Source organism: Dermochelys coriacea, chromosome 14 (assembly GCF_009764565.3).
Source record: "Dermochelys coriacea isolate rDerCor1 chromosome 14, rDerCor1.pri.v4, whole genome shotgun sequence".
NCBI classification, from domain to species: domain Eukaryota; kingdom Metazoa; phylum Chordata; order Testudines; family Dermochelyidae; genus Dermochelys; species Dermochelys coriacea.
The window spans coordinates 24,145,877-24,169,000 of NC_050081.1; the positions used below are offsets into that span (position 1 = coordinate 24,145,877).

General features: G+C 43.4%; 1 protein-coding gene across 1 annotated transcript in view; it reads left to right on the forward strand.

Annotated features, from left to right (window-relative positions):
* MYH10 (myosin heavy chain 10) overlaps positions 1–19,207 on the forward strand; it is a 134,612-nt gene extending 115,405 nt beyond the window's left edge. Inside the window, 14 exon segments of the mRNA XM_038370808.2 lie at positions 336–542; positions 2,151–2,255; positions 4,867–5,019; positions 5,473–5,721; positions 6,703–6,915; positions 7,493–7,705; positions 9,374–9,535; positions 11,887–12,015; positions 13,023–13,111; positions 13,361–13,484; positions 13,605–13,813; positions 14,834–14,942; positions 15,927–16,099; positions 17,505–19,207. Coding sequence (XP_038226736.1) covers positions 336–542; positions 2,151–2,255; positions 4,867–5,019; positions 5,473–5,721; positions 6,703–6,915; positions 7,493–7,705; positions 9,374–9,535; positions 11,887–12,015; positions 13,023–13,111; positions 13,361–13,484; positions 13,605–13,813; positions 14,834–14,942; positions 15,927–16,099; positions 17,505–17,649 — 2,280 coding nt within the window. The 3' untranslated portion in view covers positions 17,650–19,207.
* Positions 19,208–23,124: the final 3,917 nt, after the last annotated feature.

A 23,124-nucleotide genomic window follows, 5' to 3' on the forward strand; every position in this document is an offset into this window, starting at 1 on the left:
CAGCATTAAGTAATGCTGGTGGAAATGTAGTTTATCAACCTGAACAACTTTAATGCTTAATATAATTATGCAAGACTGAAACACTTGGTTAATTTAAAACTTTTTCGATAAGCAAATATAAGGGATGGGGAAATACCTGCATTCTTACCCAAGGGTCCTATGCTGATGTGTGAAGCTTCCATTTCTCTATGTATGGCTAACACTCACATTAGGCTCAGTTGCCACTTGAGTTTAAAAATGTTTTTTGAGGTAAAATATTTTGTAGGAAAGTGCCTGATGGAGAATAATGTGCAGTGCTATAATTAGTGATGCACTTTTATTTTGTGCTTTCCTAGTTCAAAGCAAATCTTGAAAAGAACAAGCAAGGCCTAGAGACTGACAACAAGGAGCTAGCCTGTGAGGTGAAGGTATTGCAGCAGGTCAAAGCAGAGTCTGAGCACAAGAGGAAGAAGCTAGATGCTCAGGTACAGGAACTACATGCCAAAGCGTCGGAAGGAGAGAGGATTAGGGCAGAGCTGGCAGAAAAGGCTAACAAACTGCAGGTAAAATGGAAATTAATCTCTTCTCTGGTATGCTCTTACAACCACAAAATCCTAACCTTAATGGGAAAATGAGCAAGGAATTAAAAACATCAACCATCTGGAGAAGTGACTACAGAACATAGATAAACTTTCAAAACACCCCATTGCATTTTGGTCTTGCATCATCTGCGAAAATCAAAGGACTCTGCAAAAAAACGCCTTGCAATGAGTAAGATGTATATGCATGGTATATGGTCAGCGTGAAACCTGAATCTACAATTAATTAAACTCTTGAAATGATCCTGCTTAGTCACAGTATAGTCTACAAAAGTTTTAAACTGTTCTTTTAAAATAAATAAATAAATTAAAAATTCAGACTTGGAATTTCTTCTAATAAAACTCCGTTGACTTCTGTAAAATGGAAATGGATGAAAAATATGTAAAGCTTTTCTGCAGAGTACAAGAGAAGTTTATGTAAAAATCGGGCAAACAACCTGAGACAGTTTTTTTTTTTTTTTTTTTTTTTTTTTTTTTTAAATTGTCAGGCACTTCCTAAATATTAAAAATATGGAACACTTTACCCATATAAAACTTTAACTTTATTCAGTTAATTACAGGTCTGAACTTTTTTTATTCATATTGTTGCTATCTGGGGTTTGTTACAAAATTAACAATATCATTAGCAGCCGGCCAATAAATCTCTCACTTGCCATCTTCCCTTGCACAGTGATTGTAAACACAGATTGAGCTGTTGATTCAAATTTTCAAAAAGTTCCATCATACAGTTGTTTTGCACTGTATCTTAAAGGCCCCAGCCTTGGTCTCTGCTGAACAGCAAAAGGGTGAAATCTAAAGCAGAAGTGTCTGTAATGAGAGTACGCAGTTGCCAAGTTTTCAAGTCTGGCTCATCTCAACTATCGAATAGGGCAAAGGGAAGAGATGGTCCTTTGAGAGAAGTTTCCAAGCAATTTACAGCTATATATACAAAAGCTAGTGCCCTGGATTGCATTTTTAATTGTTTCAGAACCAGTATAATGCAGGGCCTTTTATTTAGGTAAAACAACCTAAACTTTTTCTCAAAGATGAGTGGCTCCATTTCATACTATCTGAAACTCCCAAGCAGTCCTCAAAAGTAGTCCCATGGTAGGGGGCATTACAGTAGCACATCCTGGAAATCACAAGCATTGACAGTTGGCAGGGATCTGTCCAAAAAGGTTGCCATCTCTGGATCCTGCTGTCCCTTAGGAATCCATAGACAGTGGTAGATCCCATAAGGCAGCCCTGTAATGGAAATACCATTTAAAATGCTAATTGCAATATTACCAAAAGCAAAATATATGAATACAAAAGTGGTTATGGGATGGTTCTCTTTCAAATGCACATTTACCTCCCACTGCTGTTGAGAGATTTATTGTTTTAAAGTCATAATTGACATTCAACTTAAAAATATAAAACTTAGCTAAAATTATTACCTGGGGACATGTTTGTACGTGGAGCTCTCATTCCCTTAGCTTTCATACTTGGTATATTTTGAGTGTTGTGGTCTTTTGCACCCACAGCTCTCAACGGGGTACAGCTGCTACAGCAGACCAGCTGCTTGGTGTTACCTTTAGATTGCTTGCTTTGCAGAATGAGCTGGACAATGTCTCAAGCCTCTTGGAGGAAGCAGAGAAGAAGGGCATAAAGTTTGCCAAAGATGCGGCAGGTCTGGAGTCTCAGCTTCAAGATACACAGGTGTGTTATCAGTTGTAGTAAGAGCCCACTTTTTAACATTGAACTTGTGTTCATCAATAGAAACTTTCAGCTGTGGAACTGAAAACTGAGGGTCTCAATCTCCTCTTCCAACAATACTCGGAGCCCCCTCTAGAAGGCTTTGTGAGGAATCTAAGTATCCACATTCGCTTAGCTTTTTGAATTGGGATGGCACTGATATTGCACTCCCTTTTGTTTCCCTCCCATTGGTAACTTGTGGGCCAGAAATCCTTGGCTTACGCAAATAATCACTGCACTGGCTCAGATGAGCCACTGTGCACTGAAATATGTACTATGTTGCTGACTGTTCAGCTGCATTGGGAGCTCTAGTTCAAAGGGAATTCTCCAGTTCAAAAGGAATTATTTTGGGGAAGTCCAATGGCCTGTGTTATGCAGGTGCTCAGACTAGATCAGAGATCCCTTCTGGCCTTTGAATCTATGGAAAAAAAACTGACTTTTCATGGCAGACTAGAGTTGCTATTTTCTAGACTTGTTTGTCTCAGTAAGGTTCACTTAGTGTTTTTTATGTTCTACTAACAATGATTCCATAGGCTTTTCTGAGCCAGTACATGAAATGTTCATGTAAACCAGGCTCTTGGGGCACCTATAAGGCATAAAGGAGAGCGTGTGTCTCTCCCTCTCTTTCTCCCCCTCTCCCCTCCCCCTGCCCCAGTAACTTGAGATCTTAAAATTACCTAGCTCTAGTGTTTGTTTTGGGTTAATGTACAAATAAACCATGAAAGGTTATGTACATTCTTTACAGCCATTGTCAATAAAGAGTTTGTGTGCATTTAATTTCCCTTTGAATAAAGGAAAACAGGGAAAATGTACTTAAAAATATTAGCATTTAAATGATTGCAGTTGGACTTGAAATTTTGAGGGTGAATTGGGGAGGGAGGGACAGTCAGCCCCTCGCAATTTTGAAACTTAAATTTGTGGAATGTAACAAAACTTTGAAACATGCTAAAATCACAGGGTTTTGTTGCCTTCTTTCCTGCTTCCCTAGTCTTTTCTCCCCTGTTACTTTTGTCCCACAGACACATTATTGGTGAAAATTGTCATAATTCCATTAACTCGAGACAAAACAGCATGGCCTCTGTAATGGAGAATTGTGCTGCTCTTCTAGAATTCTGAATATCTCCCCAAAATAAACGATTAAGAGAAATCTCTTTAGAACTTGAACTTTCAAAAAACCTTTTGTCAAAAATCCCTCATGAGAAGCTGACAAGGAAAATAAGTCATGGGTCTTGAAGACAAGATGTGAAGTGCTGTTATAGATTACAAACAAGTTGAGACAGAAAATAGAAGTGATCAATTATAATTGCAGTAAAACCTTAATAAGGAATTTGACTGAGTGATCTGGAAAAGATCAGAAATGAGGTGACTGAATTTGCCAATGACACAATTTGTTAGTCAAGACCAGAGAAGACCGAGGAAATTCAGAAGGACTTAAAAAGATAAGATAATCTGCCATGATGGTGCCCTCTTAAGTAGGATTTAAACAAAAAGTGAGCATTTACATCAATGAGAACATCCACTGTTGCATTTTTAACTACATATAACGTCAGTGCTGCAAGTCCTCAGACTTCACTATTTAATGGGTATTAGGAAGACCTTGCCTGTGTGGGTACGCTGTTCTAGAGTTCTCTGCTGTGGAGTTCCTTTCACCTTCCTCTGAAGTGTCTCGGGGCTTGCCACGGACAGATGCAGGACTAGAGAGACTAATGGTCTGTTCCAATAGGGCCATATCTTCATTAAGGCCATCTGACATCAGGAAACTCTTCTAACCCAGCCATTTACTGGCCTCACCATGGGGCTTGTGGAGGTAAGATTGTGATGTGTCAGAGGGCAGGTGGCTTCACTAAATTGTTACGGTCTTAGACATTGTCTGTGGAGCATGCATAAGTGTTTTTATCACTTAGTGGAGTTGATTCCCACCCTGCTCAACCAAGCGATTTCTCTACTTCTCATGGTTCTTGTCCTTTCAGGTCCCAGTCTTTAGCCAGTTTTGCTATTCAGACAAGTGTTGTTGTTTTTTAATAGGAAGCGAAGTATAGGAGTAAAAGAGCACAACACAAATAAACCTACCCCCACGAGGAAAGCAGTGGGTTCTGATGGAAATTTATTGTAGATGTAATGATATTCTAGCAGGTGCTGGGTAGTGCCAGCTAAGCAGCATAACTAGATCTTGCAATTTTAAAGCAATTCTCCTTTTATCTCATGTAATCTTTTTTTCTGTTGGAAAGATGACTTAGTTTTGCATACCACTATGTATTATTAGCTGTACCAATTTAAGATGACCTTTTTGGCCATGAAACTAGATTTTAATTAAACTTCTTGGAGATGAGTGATGGACCTGAGATTAGCAAATTAGAGGGGTATTGAATATCTTCAGATCAAACAGTATTCAGGAAAATAAAGCTGACTTAAAATACTATTTTTCTTTCAAGCATCCCCCCTACCCCCCTCTTCCCCGCTCCAGGAAACAAAAGAATTGTTAAAAACAATATTGGAGGGCAACTCATCTTAAGGCCAGGTTTAAATACCATCAGCAAAAGGTGAAATTCAAGATTAATTATTTTCATGCCAACAGGAGCTTCTTCAGGAGGAAACCCGCCAGAAATTGAACTTGAGCAGTAGGATTAGGCAGCTGGAGGAAGAGAAGAACAACCTACAGGAGCAGCAGGAAGAGGAGGAGGAGGCCAGGAAGAACTTGGAGAAACAGATCCTCGCCCTGCAATTGCAGGTATGAAGCTATTGGAAACAATAGGATATTAGTGTGGCCTGCAAATTCAGTGTGATGACTGTGAAATGTATTGCAACTTGCCAGGCAATATTTCACTCTCAGTTGGGACAAAAATTAGGCTGAGTTGTGCTGAGTCATTTTTCACTGATCTTTCTCCTCCAAAGTGTTGTAAACATTTTGTAATAACAGTGAGATTTCAGTACCTGAGTTAGTTTGGGCAGATTTAACTCTCATATCATAAAGGCTTCATACCTTTAATACATTGTTGTATCATCATTTTGTTTGTACCTTGCTTAATCAGAAATAGCTGTTTTTGTGGGTTTCCCTCAGTGTAATAAACATTACATTCTTTGCATCGTGGAGGTGTAACTGCATTTTTATTGTATCCTGTTAATAGCTGTGAACAGTAAGAAGCTATAAGAAACCACTTTCTTGTCTTCTGTAAAACTTTAGCTGGCTGATGCCAAGAAGAAGGTAGATGACGACATGGGAACTATTGAAGGTTTGGAGGAAAATAAGAAGAAATTGCTGAAGGATATGGAGGCTCTGAGCCAACGTCTAGAGGAGAAGGCAATGGCTTATGATAAACTGGAAAAGACCAAGAATCGCCTGCAGCAGGAGCTGGATGACTTGATAGTGGACCTGGATCATCAGCGCCAAATTGTGTCCAACCTGGAGAAAAAACAGAAGAAGTTTGATCAGGTACTCTCTAACTCCAGTCATCTCACTTCTGCCTTCAACACTAAGGCAACATCTCCTTTACAGAATTACGTTGAACTAAGTTGCACGAGTGTACAGTCGCAGTTATTACATCACTTGTGCGTGTCTATGCTTTGCTCCTTGTTTTGGCAATGAGCGTCCCCCCCAGGAGTGCTTGTACGGATTGAACTGTTAGTGTGGACATTGTGAGATGGCTTCTGAAAGCCAGCGACAGCAATGCAGTGTCTGCACTGACGCTGCGTCGACCTAACTACATCAACCATGGCACTTTACCCCTCGTGCAGGTGGAGTTAAGTCAGTGTAGTGGGCAAGTTATGTTGGTGGGAATAAAATTTAAGTGTAGACGCTTAGGTCAACGAAAGCTGTCTTGCATTGACCTAACTTTGTGTAGACCAAGGCAAAGAAATGGTAGCGTGTAAAGCCTCCCTTTACGCTTTAAGGGTGACCTCTAATTAGAAACACAATATTTTGTGTGGACTCAATTGGCTGTTGCAATGTTGGCTTTTCACAGGGGACCACTTTTCTAATAGCTTCAGTGAGCCACGCACCTACCTTGGTGCTTCACATTCTGGTTGGATAGGTCTATGAAAAAGTGAAACTTCTTTTAAATAGAAGCTTATAGCCATGCTTGAGTTTGACTTGACTTTAACTGTCTTGGGGAATCCTGGTGGATTTTTTGAGAAGGGACATGAAGACTGAAGGAGGAATACAAAACTGAGGCTCTGAGCCAGTTCCTAGAGCATAGATAGAAGCTCCCTTTATTTTCAGACTACTATGTTTTGGATGATAGTCCCTATTTTATCTCATGCCAAAGCCCCTTAACCAAGAGTTGACATTGTAGGCAGAATGAATAATATGCCAGGTAACCTGAGAGCATTAATGTGTTCATTGAAATTTCAGTGAGTGTCCTTTTGACAGATTTTCTTCAAGATTTGTATTTGAATCTTGTTTTAACGTTTTCAGATGCTGGCGGAAGAAAAGAATATTTCCGCTCGCTATGCAGAAGAGCGGGACCGGGCAGAGGCAGAGGCTAGAGAGAAGGAGACCAAGGCACTGTCTCTGGCTCGAGGTTTGGAAGAAGCCCTGGAGGCTAAAGAAGAATTTGAGAGGCAGAATAAGCAGTTGCGTGCAGACATGGAGGACTTAATGAGCTCCAAAGATGATGTGGGCAAAAACGTAAGTATTTTTCCACCTCGTGTGCTGCATTGCATGAAGGGGATATAATAGTAAAGCCCATTTGTACAAGGGAATTAATACTAGATAGTAAAACTTGAAAGTCTGAAACTTTGATATTTAAGAACTGTACCTTAAAATACCTAAAGAATGTAATACTCTGAAGGCTAATCGGTATTCACCAATGCCAGGCATTTCTGCAACATTCACAGACGTGGTAAGTAGGAGACACACGTCAAATGATTGATTGTTACCCTTATGCTAGATTGAAAACTAGTTACCTTACTAGCTCTGTTTTCTTTGGGATACTCTGAATTGCTGAGTACGCAGCTGCTAGTTTCCTCTGTTTATCAGACAGTTAAAACTTCATCTGCTGGTGTGGGTTGTTCTTAATACAGATTTAGGAATGAGTGTCTTAGTTATTTTGGCTTAGTGTAGGACAAGCACAGAGTTAAATCAGTGCTAACAAAGGACTCAATATCTTATTGATTGTTCTCATATAATCCCCTATTTTGCAGTCATACCATTACTATTATCAGGATAATAAAAAGCTTGTATCAGCTTCATGCTTGTGTTTTAGGTCCATGAACTGGAAAAGTCCAAGCGAACCTTAGAGCAGCAGGTTGAAGAGATGAGGACCCAGCTAGAAGAACTGGAAGATGAACTTCAGGCCACAGAAGATGCCAAGCTTCGCCTGGAAGTGAACATGCAAGCTATGAAGGCCCAGTTTGAGAGAGACCTACAGGCCAGAGATGAACAGAATGAAGAGAAGAAGAGGATGCTGGTTAAACAGGTATCCTCTATTAAACTGGCTTTTGAAAGCAACTGTAGCAAACATAGAACATGGTTAATTGATTTCTTATTACTCAAAAGTTGGGATGTCCCTCAAGGTTTGTGTGATGTTCCTGCCCTACAGAGCTCTTAAGCACTGATCTTTACACGTTCTGCATGACGGAGTAGCACAAAACCTCCAGTACATGTAATGTAGAGCGTTTGATTTTAATTTCTTAAGGGGACACTTTTGCTACTTGGCTGTTCTTTCCATTTTAACTACCTTTTTAAATGGAAATGTCTTTATAAATCCAAAACTACTAAAAAGTCACTTACAAAAATGCAGTTTTTGTGCAGTGTATGTGCTCCTTCTACTATTCTGTAGCAGCAGTTGCTACCTGAATTTGTCAAGTAAAATATGTGGTGCAGTGCTTGTATTTTCAGAGATGGATCCATTCCTGCTGACTGATATGGTACGTAGTTGAGAAGTGCTAGATAATCAGCAAAACAAACTTTCCCTAATGAGAATTGCCAACCCCTAGCATTGAACTATCATGTCAGGCCCAAAACATTAAGTCTCATGATTTTTAAGCCATCTTTTAAGAAATTTTTAGGTTCATATTTGTCTTCTAATGTAAGAGGCTTTTGATTTCATTCTCAAGCTTTTCTCCAGAACCGTGAGGGCTAGAAACTTGCTTTTTTTTCTTTAATTTTAAAGCAGTCACATAATCACATGACTCAAGGAGCTGGGCCTTAAAGGAAAACATCAAATATCCCCAAACTCTTGATAAAATTATGAGAGTTGGCAACACTGGCCCGATTCCAGCTTCTATGGGAACGTTATAAAAAATGGATAGAGAAGGTCATTTTTTAAGGCTCCCTACCTCATTGTGCTGCAAGAGTGCAAATTGCTGTATCACCACTGAACAAGAGCTCTTGAATCGAATTTACTATTTTGTATTAGAATGTCAATATACAACAGTCAGTTTTTGTGTAACGGCCAAATTTTCTGGTTCAATTTTAACATTGTTGCATAACTTGTTAATCTGTTTTAGCTTCCTGTTGGCTGGTTGCTCAGATATTAGATACTACTTAAATTGCTCTTCATTTTTGCCTTGAATTATGGTTGGGATACAATGTCTTACTGTATGTGTTGGTGACATAGATGTGCCTGAAGTAACCATTTAATTATAATTCTGTATTAAAAATGTTGAGGTTATTCTACTCTTTTCTGTAAGAGCAGTTTAATAAGATGAAATATTAGCTTCTGCACTGGAACAATGAAGGTAGACAAACACTTATTAGAAAGTTGATCATGAAGCAGTTGAATGGGTAACACTGTTTTAGTCCCTAGGATGTTTAGCATATGAATCTTCAGAAGTACTTCAGAAATTCCGTGGGTGTCACGTTTGCTTTGAGATCTTGCTTTGCTTCTCGTTGCGAAAACTTCGGCAGAGATCACAAGCTGTCAAGATTTCCATAAGTTTTGTGTGTGGTTTTCTCCCTCAAACTTGCCTATTGTAGTACTGTCAACCGGATAATGATCAAGAGCTGAGTTTTTCTCACGTCCCTCTTATGTTCTTATCAAGGACTTCCTTGATTCTTATCCTTTTAGATTCATTCCGAAATCTCCTTGAGTTTTCCCGTTTCATCCATTTCTGTAACAGAGCCTCTCAAACTAACTTCACAGGTGCGGGAGCTTGAAGCAGAACTGGAGGATGAGCGCAAACAGAAGGCTCTTGCTGTGGCTTCCAAGAAAAAAATGGAGATGGATCTCAAAGACCTTGAAGCTCAGATAGAAGCTGCAAATAAGGCTCGAGATGAAGCAATCAAACAGCTGCGCAAACTGCAGGTGTGTGAAGCCAGTCCATGAATAACTTGGAATGTCTCTTGCTTTAGAGTGCTTCTTTTGATCAAGTTTCCTTGCAGTCTGAGGGTGAGAACAGCTCTCTATTCTCAAGTTTCACTCTTGTCCCTGGATGACTGCTTCCTGCAGCATATTGCAACAGTGTCTGTAATTTCGGTTCATCAGTATGTTTGTCAATGAGATGGTTAAAATTGCCTTATTTCAGTATTTTGTGTAAAGGACTCAGTTAAATACTTGCTGAAAGCTCGCTCGATCGCTCTCTCTCCTCTCCCCTCCCCTCACCACCACCAAAGGACCCCATAAAACAGCCAGATCAAAATAACTGATAGCTGAGCAATGACTTGAGAATGTGTTCAAATGTGCTAGGTGGGGCTGGTAAAACTGCCTGTGAAGGTTCCCAAGCACTTCTCATTATACTGTCCTGTTTAGAGTTGCTTATCACTTTGACAAACTGTAACTGTTGGGCTGAAATCTTCCAGGGTGGGTGTCTGTCTCAAGCTGAACCATTTTTGGAAAATTTTGGCTGAAACTGTTTAGCCATTTCTAAAAATGAGACTAGGAGAAGATGCGTAGTTTTGCCCATGTTTTGGGTTTTTTTTATGGGGGGGGGAATTTCTGGTGACCTTTTTCTTTGAGAAGCTTTAGTGCCCTCATGCTTTGGAACAGGGTTTGAAATTTGGAGGAGGGAGGGTAGAAATGACCTTTTTGTCAGGGATGTGCCTTTTCCATTCCTGTGAAAATCTGCCCAGTTTGGCCAAGTGATAAACCTTTGAAACATCACAGTTCTCACATGCTCAGTAGAGACTAGCTGGAGCTTTGCAGCTAAATTCCCTGAAGATTCTGTCCACACTGAACATGCTCCAGTCTGGGGCAGTAGGGACATAAACAGGACTCCCTCTGCAATTGCAGTTCCTGGCTGCTTCAATCTGGGTCCGGGTCCAGGCACCGGAACTGAGAGCAAGTAGCCTGCCTCTCCTGCTGCACCCAAGCAGTGTAGAGGAAGCTGCCTGAACCAAATGCAAAGGGGACAATTGTCAGACTGGGTGGGAGGAGAAGATACTGGGAGCTGGGTGAGGGGTGGACTGGGATCCAGTGGGGGGAAGGGGAAATGGCTCTGACAAAGAGCCAGGGTAGGGGACGGAGAGGAGACCTGGGACTAGCTGGACAGAGCTGGGTGGGTGGAGAAACACACTGGACAAAGAGACAAGGACTGGGAGCTATACGGGGCAGGAAACGTGGGTGCAGGGGTGCTTGGAGGCTGTGGGGAAGACAGATCAGATGAAGAGCTGGGAAGGGAATGGAGACTGGATGGGCAACCTCAATTCTGGTAATTCTGAGTGATTTGCAACCTTAATATTCTTTAATGTGTTTTTATTTGTAATACAGCTATAGACTCCTAATCTCGAGCGTTTTGTGCATGGTTCCAGTATACTGAGGAAGCATGAAGCTCAATCTTAGGTTTTGCAGTGAGACACAACTTTTCTTACCTGGGTGTTTAAGGATTAGATTCCTAATTTCAGAACCCCCCAAGTGTGTAAAATTTGACACCTCTTTATATCACATAAAAACCTAACAGGTACACGATAACAGCAAAGTTGGACTAGGTTTTAGTAGGGCAAGCTAAATGTGCAGTTCCATACCCTAACATGTACTGCTGTCTATTCTTTTAGGTATGTTATAAACTAAGTGGTCCCATGGCTCGCAGATTTTGGCTTGCATCCATCACTTTAAGAAAAATGGCACTAAGTTGTTTTAAAGGAAATTGAAGTTTGAGTTGATTTTTGGGGTCTAATGATATCCACAGTCATACCAAGTTTGTGGAAAATATGATCAGTAGCTGTAATATTCAGAATATTAAGTTTAGCAAAATACAATTTTAAAGTGTGTACTTAACGTGATGCATTCAGACTAATGGATCTTTTGTGCATCTACAGACTTGAGAACAATTTCTATTGCAATGTTCATTACAACACTTTTCAGTCAGTTTAGGTAAATCAAAATATTTTTTCTCCCCCAAGCCATTTAAAAGCATGAGATCTCAATAAGGTTCCTGCCAATTTTTATCATTCAAGCTTAAGCAGGTTTTTTATTTTCTGTAGCCCTGTCTCTTTATTAAAAATAAACATGGGAAGTTGGATAGAATCTAGTGGAGGAGTATGAGACCAAAATGTGCATGTTTTGGGGCTACGAGTAGGTGTCTCAAACAGTAAGTAGGACTGGGCCCCTTCTATGTGCATGTCCTCTCATTTACTAAATGCTGAACTCCCGAAGGGATTATAGCAAATCCCTGCACTTTTCCTCTAATGGATGATGTTTTTTCTTCTCTTAAATTCCAGGCTCAGATGAAAGACTATCAGCGGGAGCTGGAAGAAGCCCGTGCATCCAGAGATGAGATCTTTGCTCAGTCCAAGGAGAACGAAAAGAAGTTGAAAGGCCTTGAAGCAGAAATACTCCAGCTCCAAGAGGTATGATTTAGTTCTGTGTTGCCTTTGTGAGTGGCATGTATGTTAGTGTTTTGTACACCTGTCTGGTGATTGGAACACTGGGTTGGGAACCAGGAGATCTGGGTTCTCTTCCAGCTTTGCTGAGCAGCTGTGTGACCTTGGCTGTCATTTAATCTTTCCGTGCTCAGTTTCCCCCATATATAACAGGGATACTTTCCTACCTCCTGAGGGGAAATGAGGCTGTATTGATTTCAAAGTGCTCAGACATTTCTCTGATGGAAAGTGCTTGAAATGCAGAGCATCAGTATTACTAATAGAGAATTGGATAATTAAATGCATAGGAATCTTTTAATGCCCCACAACCTGGATACAGAAAATACACTAATGCAGCATTGTAGAATATATCTGAAGTTTTCCTGACATTGGTTGTGCTAACTACTAAGTTGTTGTGGGCCACAGAGAGAACCTGAGAGGCTTGCGCCTTTTAGCTTTAGTTTTGCCATGATTGCCAATGCTTATTGTAACATCTGGCAAACAGACTTTTTTTTTTTTAGCTTTTATAAATGACTGTTTAGGGGGTGTTTGTTAATGAGCTTCAAAAATTAAGACTTTTTCCATTAAGAGAAATCAATAATGCAGTATGAATAATAAAATTGATTCAAGATATCTATGTATTAATAAGAGAGATGGAAGGCAATTGACATAGTTAAAGATCAATCTAAAACATTATAGTATTTTCCATTTAGGGTTAAAGGGAGTAAATCCACTGCAGTCGTGAAGAAGCCAGTAGCAACAGATTGGGAGTGTGAACTAGTGGTTGGAACAAGGGAGGGAGCCTGGCTTCCTGAATTCTATTCCTGGCTCTTTTGCTGACTGATTGTGTGACTGTGCAAGTCACGTAATAGCACTTCACTGTGTCCTAGTGGTATTGGGGAGCTGAATTAATGTTTGCAGAGCTCTGAGATCACCAGTGCTATTTTAGTCTGCGTATTAAATAAGCAAATGAGTCTTCTCATGACCCCTTGCAGGATCTTGCTGCCTCTGAAAGAGCTCGTCGCCATGCTGAGCAAGAGAGGGATGAGCTGGCTGATGAGATTGCAAACAGTGCTTCTGGAAAGTGAGTCATCAAAGGGCCTGTCATCCTGTCCGAGGCTGTTTATAAGCAGCAATGACTGTCTTCTACTAATGCACTTGCATGCCTCGCACTGACCTCTTGGTTCACTGTTTTCCCGATGAAGGGAATGATTGGCATTGGTACTGCAGCATCGGGAGAGAGTTTGCTGACTTATTAAAAGCAAGTGGAGGTAATTACTACGTTACCTGGTTGGACCATGTAATGTCCCACCCGCTTTCTTTCACCCTCCAGATCGGCTTTGCTGGATGAGAAGCGCCGTCTGGAAGCCCGTATTGCACAGCTGGAGGAAGAACTGGAAGAGGAACAGAGCAATATGGAACTCCTCAATGACCGGTTTAGGAAGACCACACTGCAGGTGCAGTATCTTTGGCATATGCTGCTTTGGGCACTTTTATCTCCCTGAAGTGTATAGTATAAAAGGTGAATGAAGGCTTTGAATGTTGCCAGATGATTGACTCTTTATGCCCTCCCAAAGGTTGATACGCTCAACTCGGAGCTAGCTGGAGAACGGAGTGCTGCCCAGAAAAGTGAAAATGCGCGCCAGCAGCTGGAGAGACAGAACAAAGAACTGAAAGCCAAGTTGCAGGAGCTGGAGGGATCTGTGAAGTCTAAATTCAAGGCAACCATTTCTGCTCTGGAAGCTAAGATTGGGCAGCTAGAGGAACAGCTTGAGCAAGAAGCAAAGTAAGAAGAGATGGTTGTTTGGTGTTCCAAGTAAATACAGGCAACACTGGTTATTTGAAACTTCCATGGCCCTAGCAGGACTTCTCATAGGTACTAAGTATTCCCATCTCAGTCCCAGCAATTGGATTTCCTTAGCTAGGACTCAGTTGCTGAAGGGACATTCTTGGACTGAACAGCATAAAAAGATTGAGGCTTTACATTGTGTTCACCTTACCTGGGTTTCAAGGTCAATTCACTGTACAGAGGAAACTGTTGAGCTGGTTCTTTCCCCAGACTAGCTGGGTGTGGAGCCTCCTTGTGATGCTGTTTGTGGTAGTATAGTGGATCCCACAGTGTGGTGCAGCCATGTAAGCACCTTGCACAGTCAGTGATACAGACCCTGGTAGTTTGATAGCATCCACCCCCACAACCCTCTGTCAACCCAAATTAGGAAGTGTGTGCAATGGACAGTCCATTAATATCTCATTATTTTTGGTATTGTAGTTATTTTTCTGTGTTAAGGATGGCTTTTAATGTCCTGCCCAAGGACAAGGCAGCCCGGCTCCAGGGGAAAAAAAGCAGCCTTCTCTTTTGGGACCATAATTTCTCCCTGTGACAAAACCATCCTCTCTAAATCTTTAGTCTGTTTCTCTCCATCCACTATTGTACTTCAGCTGTGGGGGAGGACCATAAACCATCTCTCTTCTGCAGATGGTTAGGAGATGCCCTTGTTAAAGCACTGCAACTGAGCCCCACCACAAATGAACAAGCACCCCTGGTTTTAGCATGGAACAGCAAAGCACACTCTGCTCCCGTGCTGGCAGATTAGATCCTTCAGTTACAACCAAGGTAGCATTTTAGAAAGGTACTTAGAAATCAAACCCATTTGTGCTTCCGAGTGTGACTCGGATCTGGACACACTAGCACTGAACTCCTCTTTCCAGAGCACAACTATAACACGTAAACACTGCTACAAGTGAACCGAGGTGAAAAATTCCTAGGCTGATTGATCCTAGGGTTAACATTGCTCTCTTTTCTTAGGGAAAGAGCAGCTGCTAATAAGCTGGTGCGTCGAACAGAGAAGAAACTGAAAGAAGTTTTCATGCAGGTGGAAGATGAGCGTCGCCATGCAGACCAGTACAAAGAACAGGTAAGCAAAGGTGCACAGCCATGCTCCAAACCCAAACTCCTGCAGATATGCTTCAGGAAGAGCCTCAGGTACAACTGCTGCCCCACTAAACAGACTTCACAATCAACCTGGAGGAAAGAAAACTCCCTGAAAACTCCTACTGCAAAAGTCCCACACCAGACATAAAACAAACCCTGTTCAAATGCTTGCTGATAACAATGAATCCCAATGAGAATATAGCCCAAGGTCCAAGTTCTCACAGTGGCCATCCGCAAATCCAGGTGGGAACTCGGGGGGCCTTCTCTCTCCTTTCTCCTTCCCCCCCCAAGGCGGTGTTTTTTGTGGTCTCTTCAGCCACCTGAGAGGGGCCTTCACAGTGGCCCTGACTCCCATCCCAAAACATCTCACCAGCAGCAGCTACAGGCAAGCTGCTGGCAAGTGGAGCCTCTGCGCACGGGCGCCACGGTGTATCCTGGTGCTCTCACCTGCTCGAGCTGGGGAGTTGGGCATCAGCAACCGCACTAGGATCCCCCACTGCAATCAGTACAGCTCTGTTGGTCTGCCAGGACTTGAGGCAGAGGGGACTGTGCACCTGGCAGGTGTGGGTGATCTCCCCTTGTGGGCTCCATGTGAGGGACCAGCACATCTCTCCTTTACATCCTGCAGGCCCCATTGCTAGGTAGGACACAGCTGGTGTGTCTGCAAGAATGAATTGCAGCTCTTCAGCTGGAGATTTGCATAGCATGGTAGTCTGGCCACTTAAACATGGGTTCCACAAGATGCATCTGAGGAGCTTCACTCATTCAGGAGACATCTGGCTAGGACAGAATCCTATTTTTGAGCCTGTTCTGTCCCATCCCAATCAAAATCCACAGTGAGGCTGACTGTGAAAGACAAGAATTCAGCTCTTTCCTTTCTGCCTTACCCGAAAACTTCACTCAGCTGCAGCTGCTCAGCTTTCTGCTGAGTCAAGCTTCGTGCTCCCAGCCTGGCTCTCTCCCCTAGATGGAGAAGTCTAATGCCAGGATGAAGCAGCTCAAACGCCAGCTGGAGGAAGCTGAAGAGGAAGCAACACGTGTGAATGCCTCCCGTCGTAAACTTCAGCGTGAATTAGACGATGCCACGGAGGCCAATGAGGGCCTTAGCCGGGAAGTCAGCACTCTGAAAAATAGGCTGAGGTAAGCAGAGCCGGTCTGCGGGCCTGGGCCGTGGAAGGAGCTCTGAGCCACAGGGAAGCTTTAAAGTAGCTACAGGAACTCACTCTCAAGGTGGGAGGCTTCCATGATGCCAGGGTCTGTTAGAAGCCATCTGGAAGTGCCGTAGCAGACCCAGTAATGTTACAGGAACTTCAAACTGGAATCTGGAGTACCAGGGTCTACACTGGGAAATATCAGTAAATCCTCATGAAGATCCTTGTACTCTGTAGGCTCCAAACCTTCCGGGCTCTAGCTCTGACAGGTGGGTTGGTTTTAGTTGGTGTGACTGATTCCAGCCTCTGTGGAAATGCTGTAAGGATCAGGGAGAGGGCTCAGCTCCTTGTTAATGTAAGTGACAGATAACCAATTATTTCTGCCTTGTCCTAGCTGGAATCCAGCTCAGTACCCTCTCTGGGAATGGTTCTCTGGCACATCAAGAAAGATGTGTGGTCAGAAGTACAGGGAGAGGGGAACTGAGTGAGCTAGGCACAGAGCAGAGTGTGGGAGAGGCAAAGAGCAGCTGAACTGGCCAGCTGTAAGACCATGGCAGTGCAGTGGTGCAGATGGAAGGAGTTGCTTGTCATGCTGGAGTGCATGTAGCTCGGTTCTCGTTATAACGTACAGCATCTTAGAGGTCTGCTCGGGCCTCATTTTTAAACCTTCCCCTTCTCTCCCCCCCGAACCTGAATCGGCGCCGCCCACCTCTTGCCTATGCAGTCGGCCTCACTGCATGCGTTGGTGGCTGCATGCCCTGCCACCCATCACCCTCTGCTGGGCTCTGTGTGTGTGTGTGTGTGTGTGTGTGCTGCAGTGCCACGAAGTAGTGATGGCCGGCTAGTGTGAGGTGCACAGCCCCCATTGGCAGGGGTGGAGAGCTGACTTTTTCTGACCTGACACTTTGGATCCCATCTGGTTCTGGTCGGGTTGCAGGACTCGACAGCATTGGTTGTCCACAAGTCAGACATCAGCTAGTAGTCAGTGTTTCTCACTATTCATGTGCTGTAGCATCGAGAGCCCATTTCCTGCTTGTGTTAGATGTTCCTGTATCTGGGGCCATTAAATGTCCACAAATGTACTAAACTCAGTTCCTTGCCCTGCTTCCGGCTTACGTGACATTTGGGAAGGTGGTGTGCATTGACATAAACACCTTCATTACAAAGTGTCTTGGGGGGTATAACTCCTGGCCCCAGTGAAGGTTTCAGGAGCCTCCTTAGTGTAGGATGCTCACGTATTTAGTGACTAGAAGGGTAGATGACTTGGTGGGACTTCTGGGTTCCACCGTATACCTCCTTGGTGGCTTTCCAAGTGACCCATTCATCCCACAGGCTAGACAATGAGCACCACAGGCCTGCATTCAGTAATCATTTGGTGTTGTTTTTTTTTCTAGGAGGGGTGGCCCTATCACCTTCCCTTCAAGTCGATCTGGTAGACGCCAGCTGCATATTGAAGGTGCGTCTCTGGAACTTTCTGACGACGATGCAGAAAGCAAAGGCAGTGACATCAATGAAACGCAGCCCGCCCAAACAGAGTAGAGCCTCGTCACACCATTAGCATGCAGAGCCCTTTTACGCAGAGTGGAGTGCAAAGGACTTACCTGACCAGCAAACTGCCTTGTGGCCGTGAATCTGCCTTATGTAATGGCATGCTACAAGGTTACTTATCACAGGTCAACTATGTCTTAAGGCTCTGTAGCCTCACTATACTGTACCCTGCTTCAATATAGGTACAACTGCTTTTTTATATATAGTAAACTTTCTCTGTTCAGTGCATCTCTTTTCCAGATATTCCTTGTAAAGCCATTTTATAAAGCATCATGTGAAGGATACAACTTTTTTATCAATTCGGAAACTTCATTCCCAAGCAGTAGTTGGTTGGGGCAGACCCATTGTTGTTACTATGCATGCTTTGTTGTACAGATAACACCCTTCCATTTCTTTTGTGCTCACATGGCCCTCGGCTGTAACACATCTGTTGGCACACTGTGAAGACCAAACTGCTCCTGTATCTCTTCTTTTTCTCCTAATTATTGTGAGCAACACACAATCAGCAAGTAAACTGTGAAAAGGCCTTGGAAGTGTTCAGAGGAGGGAAATCTAGGGTTGAATGAATAGTATCCATTTTTAACCTGCCATATCATTTTGAAGTAGTGTTGGCATCTGCTTCATCAATTAGAGCTTGTGCACTACAGTTAAATTGAATATTATCACCGTTCCTAATTTGTACAATACCTTGCATCTGTATAGACCTGCTAGATCAGTTTGAAGGCATCTGTACATAGTAAGGCTAGTAAAATATGAACACACGTCACATGGAAAAAATTAAACATGGAACAGCAGAGGCTCAGAATGGGTATCTACTCTTAACTTCTGGCTGAGTAGTCTTCAGAGCATGGAGCTGAATAGCTGCTGCTGCTCTTGAGGGAGTTTCACAGCCATGAAATACAGGTTTAAGAAATACCCGAGCCAGCCTTGTGTAAAACAGAGCTGGCATGCTTACCAGCTGTTGAGCCTAAAGCAGCAGGACCATCTGTACTGTACTATGTTTTCGGTTTATTTGTAGTCTTTGTAGTTTAGAAGTTAAAAGATGGATATTGCCTGCCTGAGAGTTGACACACCAGTGGATGTGAATTCTTTCTTTTGGTTTTTATTTTGAACAGTGTTACACCAAGTAGTTGCATTCTTTTTGTTTAAATAGCTGAAAAACTGACATTACAGAAAGTGCCTTAGACACTACAGTACTAAGACAATGTTACATATATAATTTGCCTATATAACAATGATTTACTGTATTAATTTTTGACTGTGCTTCATATGTACCTCTCTAGTCAATGTGGTGGTATTGATATTCAGTGATAATGAATCAGTGTTAACTATGAAATCTCATCCCTCTGCAATGTGCTTGAAAACATGATTTTCCTTTGGGTTAAAAGCTTTAACATCTGTTACAAAGGTTTTGTTGTGCTTTTGGATATTTTTTTAATTGAACTGGCGGCTGACCACCAGGCATCTGACTGCAAATATCTTGTTTTCTTGTATACCCATATTTCTAGACAATGATTTTTGTAAGACAATAAATTTATTCATTATAGATGCTGATGCCTGTTCTATTTACTTACAAGAAAAGTTAGCTCCCGAGGCCTACATAGACTTAATAAACAAGAATATGACTTTGGCGGCTGCTGTTTCCCTTCTTACTGTTAGCTAGTCTATTTTGATTTGTATAGAGTATAAAGGGCCTGTCCAGTGCTCTGTGCTTTTGACATGGTTACCAGTCCAGTTTTAGCAGGTTCTTTTCATTGCACGCCCAGTCATTGAACTTACTTGAAATACCCAAGTGGAGAGATGCATGGTACTCTGCAGCCATGTGGATCTCTTTTATAAATGACCATCTGTGCACTTCCTGTGGTGGTTTGTCTCTGTTCTGGCCTTTAACCAGAGCTGAGGTCTTTCTGGCTGGTGAAGTTCAGATTTACAGCATAAGAACTCTGTTAACATCCATTGGCAATTCCCACTGGAGTCCTGAACTGCTGGCTGCATACTGTACTGTATAGGGGAGGAGGTGAGCTAAGCTTTGGAAGAGTGCTTCTGAAGGAAGAGTTCACCTTTACCCTGCTGGATTGGAGTATGGTTGATCTGCTTAGTCCTACCCAGAATAGACGTTGGATTCTTCTATTGACTTCAGCTGGTGTCATTTTGGAAATAAATGTTCCTATACAAACCCTTTTATAGATAAACTGAAGTCCTCAAAGATAATGGCCATCAATATACCAATTCATACAGGGAAGACACAGCTCAGGGTCTTCCCCCCACAAATTTCTGTAGCTGGCTATGTCTTATCACTAGATGCAAATTAGCCTTTGAAATGACTGGCCTATAACGCTTCAGCACATGGGCTTTAAAGAGGTGTCTTATGTATCAGGCCCTGTTCCCTAACCACAGTGCAGGTGGATGGCTTTAATTCAAAACCTTTCCTGTTCCTGCAGGGAACCAGATGGGAGGTGGCACGTATAATGTTTTCATTAGCAATTGAAGCCCTGGCCAGTATACACAGTGATTCATAAGTACAAGTTACTAGCACAGTAAAAGGTGGAGAACAAAATTGCTCCTAATGTAGAGAACATTTGGCTCCACCCTGCACCTGCCAAAGACTGAAGAGCCAATGGATTTAAAGATGATGCATGGACCAAAAACTGAGCCAAGCGCTGATTCCTGTGCTCAGAGACCTTGCTAGCCAGCCATGGACACTGAATTGGATCTGGGGTTGCCTGGGGAGATAACGGCTACAGTAGAGCTCTGGTGTGGTGGTTTTGTAGGTCTTCCTTACTCCAAACATGGCATGCTGCCTGTTGCACAAGCTGGAGTTTGAGTGACTTCCCATCCCAGGTACAGCAAGTGGGATCATTCTGTCTGGAGGGGATTCATGCATCTTAATGCTGGAAGGGACCATTGTGATCATTTAGCCTGACCTGCATAACACATGCCATAGGACTTCCCACAATTAATGCCTTCTTCAAATCCAATAGCTGTGATTGAACATTTGTTTTTCTAAAAGATATGATTGAAACATCACCAGTGATGGAGAATTCACCACTTGCCCTGGTGAGCTATTCCAATGGTAAATTACCTTCCCTGTTAGTTAAACAGTGCAGCTTCTATCTAGTCTGAATTTGTCTAGCTTCAACTTCCAGCCCTTGGATCTTTTGTTATAGCTTGTCTGTTAGACTGATGAACCCTCTACAGTAGGTACTAACTGACCAAATTACTCATTAACCAAATGGATTGAGCTCCTTGAGTCTCACTATAAGGCATGTTTTTCCCAATCCATCAGTTGTTCTCATGGTGGTCCCTGAGCCCTCTCCAATTTATCAAGTCTTCACTTCACAGCAGAGGTGGCCATAGTATTCCAGGAGTACTCACAGCAGTGCCAGCTTCAGAGATGATAAATCTCCTTACTCCTTGAGACTCCCTTGTTTTGTGCAACCAAGGATTGCATCAGCCTGTTCAGCTACGGCATCACCCATGGTCAGTCTCTGCTTCCCAGGCTAGAACTTGACAGACATTTGGCCGCATAAAAATGCATCTTGGCTGCTTGCGTCATCCCCCAATATTTGTCATGGACATGCTTTCTCAGCAACCCTTTCTTCTAGTCTCTGATAATACTTTGATCAAAGAGCAGTGCTGTCCTTTCTCTGCCCAAATGTCAATGAGTAGGGTGGGAATGGCATGAAACTGGTGTGGAATAAAGTTATCACTTTAATGGCCCAAGGCTGTGGATTAAGGGGCTCAGCATCTCCCAGGCATAACTCCTAGCAGAGCCAGGGGCACCCTGCACGGCAGTGACCTGGAAGTGAACTCTTACAGCAGGAGCTCATGCCAAGTACCCATAGCATATGCAGATTCCCTCCCCCTCTCACCTGCACTGTTATGTGGCAGTGAGCCTATAAACATTTACTCTGAGAGAAGAAGGGTGCTGCTTGCAACTCTACTCCACTTCTGTCAGCATGGGAACCCCCCAATCCTGCCTGGCTCCTGGGAAACCAAGCATTCCATGTGCCAGGATGTGGGGAGCAGAGCTACTGTGGGACTCACTGCTGGGTATTAAAATCCACACCTGCCAGAGACTAGCTGCAGCTGACAGTTAATCTTCAGGGTTCACTCAATTTGTGCATGGCAGCATGCACAGGTGAGCACAACTTCCAGGGACATGGCTCACTTAATTAGAGAGAGGCTTTAAAACTGTTGGGCATTAAATGGAAATGTTCTCTCAGGACAGGTTTATCCCGCAGCTAGCAGTGGCCAGGTCCTTGTACCTTTCTCTAAAGCAGCTGGTGCTGAGGGGCTCCTAGTGTCCTTCAGATGGTAGAAAGTTGCTGCAGATCCTGGAGAGCTGTAGTAGCTAAAACATGCCAGAAGAGGGCAGCAGAATTGCCATGTAAGGGACGAGCTGCAGGGCCCATGGTGAAGCCCAGCGTGGAACAGCAAATCTGTCCCTCGTGTTCTTCTCAGAGTGCGTCCTAGGAGCAGCCAGGGGGGAGTTGTAGCATCTCAAACTGGCTCTTTCCAAAATCCCAGGATCTAGAGAAAGAGCCAGTTTGAGATGCGGCTGCTCCTAGGACACACTGGGCTTCACCATACTACAGCTCTCCAGGATCTGCAGCAACTTTCTACCATCTGAAGGACTCTAGGAGCCCCTCAGCACCAGCTGCTTTAGAGAAAGGTACAAGGACCCAGCCACTGCTAGCTGTGGGATAAACCTGTCCTGAGAGAACATTTCCATTTAATGCCCAACAGTTTTAAAGCCTCTCTCTAATTAAGTGAGCCATGTTCCTGGAAGTTGTGCTCACCTGTGCATGCTGCCATACACAAATCAAGTGAACCCTCATTAACTGTAGTATACTCAGAGGACAAAGCCTAGTGTTACTGCAAGGGATGGGAGAAGTGGCTGCTGGTCACAGTGTCAATCCCTTGTGGCCCTGCCCTGGTGTGACCAACAGCCCAGGTCAGGGTTTGGTGCTGTAATGAACCTGCTGGTGGGAAAGCCCCCCTGCCCTGTCCAGACCATGGTTCTAATGGCAGGGGGCCCACTGGAGCCAGGTTGCTGGGTGTCCAGTTTTCAGCAAGGCAGGTTCCCTGCGGCTCCCAGAAACCACCGGCCTATCCCTGAGGGAAGGGGTACGCATGCAGGCCAGCTGGATGTGGCTTTGGCAGAGGCTCTGTTGGCATGATGCCAACCCCCACTAGGCACAGCCTGGTGGTGTGATGCTTGGAGCTCAGCAGGTACCTGGCCATCACTCCTGCCACTGTGGCAGTGCTCACGGGTCCTGGGCTCAGCCAGGCTGGGTCGCTGAGTCTGCTGACGTGGCTGCCTGCCCCCCTGCAATACCTGCGCTCTGCACCTGAGCTGGTACACCCAGCAAAGCACAAAGGTGTGTTTGCGCTGGAAGAACAGCCTCTTTCCCTCCAGAGCACTGAGCTGTGTGGGCATCCCTGCTTCTGGGCCAGGTAGGC